The following is a 7,322-nucleotide window of genomic DNA, read 5'->3' as shown; positions in this document are numbered from 1 at the left end:
AATATAGACCCTACGGTAGAAGGGATATTGGCAGACCTCTGAAAAGATGGTAGAGTAAATAGTTATATCCTTTGAAACCGGAACAGGTGTGTACGCCTAATCCTTGAAAGAAGAAGAAGAAGAAGAAGATTATTGAAAATTGTTCTCATTCTTGTATCTTAAGGATTGTTAAGGATTCATAAGGCATATATATATATATATATATCACATCATGTTGTTCAATCTATAATGATAAAAGCTGATAGATTTGAAAATCTATCTGTGAACTAGAGCACTACCTCCGTAAAAAAAGCCATAGTGCATGACAGGTGGTTGATGGTGACGTCAGCACAGGTAGGGCTCCTACACCAATAAAAACACTAGCTGATATAGATCAGCTGAAATTAACAAAATTTTTATTGGTGGAGCCCTACCTGTGCTGACGTCTAGGACGCACTAGGTACGGCTTTGTTTACGGAGGTAGTGACTAGAGCCCCATAAAATGGCGATTTTGAAATGCATCACGGGATTGTGTCATGACCTGTATTATTTATAGACCTTGCTATAAGCTAACTCCAACAGCGCTCCAAGCGGATAATTTGTGTAACTCAAAGTTTATAACCTTACGTTTGCTACCAAATATGACCAGAACAAAAATGGCCGCCGTTTTAACAGTTAGCTACAGTTAGCGGACTCAAACCTGCGCTATCTGCTACCTCGCCTGCTATTTTTTTCTAACGCACTACTATAGCATTCAGTTAACACAGACTTAGCAAATAGCAGGAGTTAGCGAATAGCTCGACTTAGCCAGCTAACTCCAACATTGTGAATATCCTTATGATTATAACCAGCAGGTTAATATACAACATAATTGACTGAGCAAAAAGCGGTTTACATACAGTGAATATAGACATATTAATACACTAGTGACCCCCTGGGTTGCAGAACTCGCTCAAGAACTGTTGTATTGTAATCTTTGAAACCCGCAACTTTCAATTATACACAGTTGAAAATTATTGAAACAGCAAAATATTTCTCTTACAAGAATGATTTTAGGTATCATTGGTGATCCTATTTGAATGAAAAATTACTCTTCAAATATTACTCTGTCGCTTCAACATCCCTGACTCTCATATGGATCAAAATGTGACCCCCTTTTATATATTGACTGAACTAATAGGCCTATAAAGTTTACTTAAGATAAAAGATAAGCTCAATCAAATAGTTTTTATATTGTGTATTATTACATTATTTGTTAATACTTCTGATGCTGTATGTAACTATAAAACTAAATTCAATTCATTTGTGCTTCTAACAGAAGTTGAAGAGCTCCGCTAACATCTGCACGTTATTAAAAACGTGAAATAATTTACCTAGGAATTAGGTTCGTGATTTGATAGAATCAAATCAAAGAGACAAATTAAAATGAAAATTCCAGTCACTTTTATTCTAAGACAAAATAATAAGTATCCAACACTTGGCTACAGTGGACCAGCTACTTAATGGATTATTCACACTAGGTTACTGTTATATTTGTTAATAATTCACTTAATATTACTAAAATGAATCATTACAGTTCGTCTTGTTAATCTATATTATAGATTATACTATAAAATTATTATTATATTATAAATTATTCATAGTCTAATATCTTTGAACTAAATTACGCTATCTCCAATAAAAATAATATTATATTATAACACTCAATACATGATGATCTTCATTTTTTCTGTGTAAATAATTTCGTGAGTTCTCGGGAATGCTAAACAAAATAATATATACACACAATATAACCAAAAAATGTCCATTTGAAGTATAAAAATGAATTCATCAAACTTTCTAAATAGCATTATGAAACCATGCCTAAATACTATACACATTTATTATTCTATTATTTGAAAGCTATTTACATCAAATGAATGAGTGAAATTATTCTTATAATGAACATTACTTCAATTCTATGATACTATTATAATATTCAGTTAGGAATACATCCTCTTATACCACTTGTTTATAAATTGTTCTGGAATTTAAAAAATATAGACTTCAGATATTATAATTCAACTCAATAGAAACAAAACCCTTCAATGATAAATTCAACTATTAAACAAATAGGATGCACTGAATAGGGTTAAATGTTAAAGTTCTACTACATGATAAAATCTTTAAAACCTTAAATTGTTCAAAAATACCATTCTATGAAATTAGGCCTAGTGTTATTTTTATCACTGTTTCAAATTTATCTTTTAAGGGTTGGATCAACTATTTAATAAATATAATAAATTACTTCTCATTTCTAGACCCTAGCTGAACTTCTGAACCAATTTTGATAATTTAATCTCAATTCGGTCTTGAAAAATACGAGAAAACGCAGAAAAAAACTGTGGAAAGCTATGAAATCGCCTTTCTTGGGCGTATCTTCGTAAGTCCTCTAAAGACAAAATTTCTAGACCTTAAAGTAGGTTCTGTACTAAATTTGAACATTTCCTGTCAATTAGTTCTTGAAAAAGTCTAGAAATCTTCACTGTTTATGCAGTAATAAAACATTATGAATTTTGATAACTTTGAAACTTAATCACAAGATCACTTTTACTACAAAATGAAATAGCTGAAAAGTGAATGCAATAATATAAAATTAAGTTGCTGACAAAGATTTCTGCTTTACCGCAACTCTTTAATGGCTTCATTACAATAATAATGAAAATTATCATAATCGTCAAATAGATATTTTACCAGCATACATACTTAATGACAAAGAACAATCAAATATGCGACAAGATATAAACATAGGTACATAATTATGACTGGGTGATGGGACCCCATCACATCACATTTGGCTTGCGGCTACTAGATTGTTGGAGAATATCTTCTATGTAAACATACTCAGTTGTGCTTATGAGTGATCCGAGTGAAAATCGTAGCTGAAGTTCATGTAACCGGCCATCACAATGATCTGAAATCTAATTATGTTTGACATTGGTACTGCTCGTCACCTGTTCATAGAAATGTTTTCAGATTGACTGATGATCAACAATTGTCAACGTTTTATTTGAGGTTTTTCTAGCGACCGAAATGAAGTGAGACCGGTCGAACATGTCTTCTCATCTAACCAAATGCAATCGGATTGTGCGATTCTGCATTCTTGTGCCATCATACCGGCGAATCGCTTCTTTCGCATCATCCGGTGATTCGAATGCTATACGCGCATCACCCGTCACTTTGCCATAATCATCATACCTACGTATCACATTCTCAGCCACCAGCAGCTTGTAGTTTTTGAACACATCAATAATGTCATTGACGTCTGCACGGTACGGAATGCCTTCAGCGGCAACCACACAGCCAGGTTTACCAAACGACTCCACCTTCGAGTCGGGAAGAAGGTCGTCTTCATTTAGATGGTCATTGGGGGCAGTGGAGGGTGGAAGGTCTGCGGTAACGGGGTGGGGTGGGATGAGTCCACCACGACGACCAAATACACCTCGTCCTCCACGGATACCACCTTCAAAACCACCTCCTCTCCCTCCACTCATGGCACCTTCAAATCCACCTCGTCCTCCTCTTATACCACTGTCAAATCCTCGAGCACCACCCTCAAATCCACCTCTCCCCCCTCGGAAACCTCCTTCAAACCCTCCTCTCCCTCCTTCAAACCTTCCTCTCCCTCCTTCAAACCCTCCTCTCACTCCTTCAAACCCTCCTCTCCCTCCTTCAAGCCCTCCTCTCCCTCCGTCAAACCCTCCTCTCCCTCCTTCAAACCCTCCTCTCCCTCCTTCAAACCTTCCTCTCCCTCCTTCAAACCTTCCTCTCCCTCCTTCAAACTTTCCTCTCCCTCCTTCAAACCCTCCTCTCCCTCCTTCAAACCCTCCTCTCCCTCCTTCAAACCCTCCTCTCCCTCCTTCAAACCCTCTTCTCCCTCCTCTGAAACCACCTTCAAAGCCTCCCCTCCCTCCTCGAACACCTCCTTCAAGTCCTCTACCTCTCCCTCTCATCATCATCATCATCATTGGACCTCCCCTACCTCGAGCCATAAACCCACCACTAAAGTCAATAGGAGGCATGGGACCATCACCTGGGAATGGAGGTGGCTGTCCTGCAAACTCTGCTGGGGGCGGTCCTGGGGGCGGGTGAGATGGACTAGCACCAACAAAGGCATGGACATGAGGTGGGGGTGGTGATTGAGGTTTCATCCCCTTGCCTACAGCTCTGTCTAGTTCTTCCTGGCTCACCAAACGCACATGCACAGTATGCCTGCCCAACCGACCGTTGTTTCTCTTTACTGACAAAGCAGCTTCATCTTCTGTGTAGAACTCACAGAATGCATCTCCTGTTGGTGCGTCATTTTCAACCATCAAGTGGATCAGCTTGGGTTGAATTTTCAAGGAGCTGAAAAATTGCACAATATCTTGATAGTGCACATTGAGTGGCAAACCTTGCATTATTATACAGCATGACTTCAACACTGTATCTGGGTTAGGGAGTAGAGTACGTTGGTTGAAACGTGGTATTTGTTTTCCAAAATCGCTATCTTCTGACATGCCATCATTATTATTGAAACTATTATCCATTCTAGGATCAAAATTCTTCATCTCATTGAACCTAGTACCAAAACTAGCTGGATTTGGTAACATAGGCCTTCCTCTCACTCTCTCCCTCCTATTGGGCTCTCTCTTAGGTTTCTTATTGGAATCATCTTTCTCCACAATTTCTTTGAACTTTGCATACTGCTCGTCAGAGCAGGGAAACACTTTGATAGCAACTGAGTCAATCATTAGACCTGCAAACAAATTTCTGGCTGAATTGGCTTTAGCATGACTCTCAAACTGGATGAAAGCTCTATTAATGTAGACACCATAGTGGATGAACAAATCGACTGGGTTTATTTGGTTGAACACCTCACGAATATCTGGATGATAAACATTACTACAATCATAAACTGGATCAACACCCTCAGATCCTTCCAAGCACAAACATTGAAAATCCATCAAATAATATTCTCTCTGGAAAAGCTCCAGCTCATCATAATTTGATGTACTTGACACAGGATCTTTTGGAGGAACATCTTGGAGGACGGTATCATCTGCCTCATCAAATTCTCTATCACTAAGATGACGAACAGTAACCTCTGACTTTTTCAATTTGAATCCATTTCTTCTGAGTCCTTTCAGTTTATCATCGTAGCTGGCAAATCTGATGAGAGCGGAATTAAAATGGCCGAAGTTATCACGCTGCAGTTTGATATGCATTTCTGGTGATAATCCGTGAAAAAAGTCAATAACATCTTTGGGGCCATTGAAAATTGGAAAATTCTCAATTATAACACAGCAATTTGGTTGGTAATCAAATCTAGGTCGTTGTGGATAGTCTGAACTGTTTGTTTCACCGAACTCCGAGTTGAATCTATTGAAATTTTCATTCCTAAAGCCTGGTTTCTGATTGTTTCCTGGATCATCAAAACTCTTCCTGTTGTGATTATCAGTTACAAATCTTGCAGGACTGTCATCTAAGTCTCTTCTTTTTCTCATTCCTCCTTCATAACGTTCTATTTTATTGTGATGGTGAGAATCTTGACTGTAATCATCATTTGAAGCTTTACGTTTTGTGGGACTTGTTTCATACTTATATTCTTCACCAACATGAGAAGTCCTATTGTTTGATGATGGATTTCTTGTTGATATTTCATTGTTAATGGAGCTGGTGAAATCAGATGATGAAACATCCTTATTAATTTGAGATAGATCATTCTTGCACTTATTATCACTTTGTTGAGAGAATTTTTTGAAAGAAACATCCTTATTATTTTGAGATGAATCTTTCTTGTACTTATTATCACTTTTCTGAGAGGATTTGTGGTCAGATTCTGTTTTTTCAGCTGTTTTGGATGCTGGGGATTTAGAATTTTCCAAATTAGTTGAGGCTGTGGTTGATGGTTTTGATTTAACAGCTGGCACAACTGATGGTTTGAGGTTGCTGTTAGGGTTTTCATAATCCTTATAGAGGTGCTTGGGATCAGTAGATCGTTTACTGTCACTCCTTCTGCCTGATCTTGAGTCATCATCCCGTCTTCTATCTCTCGAAAATCGCAGGTCTCTAGACCGACTACACCCTCTCTTACTACTTCTCTGTCTATAGTCTCTACTATTCCTCTTCCTCCTGTCTTTCTCTGGATACTTGTCTTTATTTCTTTGCTCTCGTGGATGAGACCGTGAACCGGAAGATCCTGATGAATGTGATCTGCTTCTTCTAGTCTTATCATTCTTGTTACTATAATTGTCACTACTGGCATTTACCTTGTTCTCAGGCTTTCTTTGTAGAAGAGGTGATCTGGAATTTGGGGCAGATTCAACATTTGATATTTGTGGAGATAAAGCTGGAGAGTCTCCTTGTTGATTGGCATTCAAATGAAAAGGAGGCGTATTTGAGTTGGAAAAGCCTGCAGCGGGTGGAAAAGAAGGTGGCATACTCTGGTTGCCTTGTGTGTTGGCTGGTGGGAGCTGTGTGGGTTGAGTCATTCGAGGTGCATTAGCTTGAAATGGTGGAGGCTGATTCATAATTTGAGCTTGATAGCCAGGAGGCACTTGCTGCATTGATGGTTGAAAATTTGATGGCACATTTATGTGTTGTGGATTGACGGGTAGAAAGTTTTGTGGCTGTGCAATATGTTGGTTTGGTGTTTGCATTACAGGAGTCATTGCTTGAGAGACTGGTGATTGGTTAACTTGGGCAGGTGGCATCTGATAGGGTTGATTCATGTGTGGCCCTGTTTGAAAAGGAACTTGTCCCAAAGGTACTGGTTGTTCTAATTGTAGCTGATTCCTGATATGCATTTGGCTGTTTGGTGTGGACAATTCTAGTTGTGGTGAAGGATTCACTGCCAAAGGATTTACAGGAGCTGCCATTGAATAGGGGGTCATCTGAGGAAACTGCATCCCTGGCATTGGTGTCATGGCAGGCAGAGGTTGAGATCCATGTTGTGCTTGTCCATAAATATTCTGCTGCACATTTGGCATTGAAGGTTGAAAAGTGCGAGCAGCTGCACTAGCACCAGGATTGCTGGTTAATGTAGGCTGCTGCATTTGATATGCAGCTGGCTGTGTACCTGCAGCTGCAGGTGCAGTTTGCAAATGTTGCATTTGCAGGTACTGCATTTGAATGCTCTGCTGACGAGTGGTCTCCCGTTGCATTTCAGTGCGAGATGACAGGAGGAGCTTCACTTTGCTGTCCTTCACCTTTCCGCCGTCTCGCTGCATTGCAAGGCGGGCATCTTCATCAGTGCTACAAAAAACCATTAGTTGTGAAATGGCATATTGAATTAGATTCATAATCAAATCATATATATTATC

At 38.9% G+C, this 7,322-nt stretch overlaps 1 protein-coding gene across 1 annotated transcript in view; it reads right to left on the bottom strand.

The window, feature by feature from the left end:
* Positions 1-3,080: 3,080 nt before the first annotated feature.
* Positions 3,081-7,322, bottom strand: part of LOC111057582 — a 65,495-nt gene continuing 61,253 nt past the window's right edge. Inside the window, exon 4 of the mRNA XM_039431438.1 lies at positions 3,081-7,254. Within this exon, the coding sequence (XP_039287372.1) occupies positions 3,081-7,254 (4,174 nt within the window). The remainder of the gene's footprint in view (positions 7,255-7,322) is intronic.

The sequence above is a fragment of the Nilaparvata lugens genome, chromosome 6, assembly GCF_014356525.2.
Source record: "Nilaparvata lugens isolate BPH chromosome 6, ASM1435652v1, whole genome shotgun sequence".
NCBI classification, from domain to species: domain Eukaryota; kingdom Metazoa; phylum Arthropoda; class Insecta; order Hemiptera; family Delphacidae; genus Nilaparvata; species Nilaparvata lugens.
Note: the sequence above shows the minus strand (reverse complement) of the source record. Positions and strands in the feature narration are given on the sequence as shown.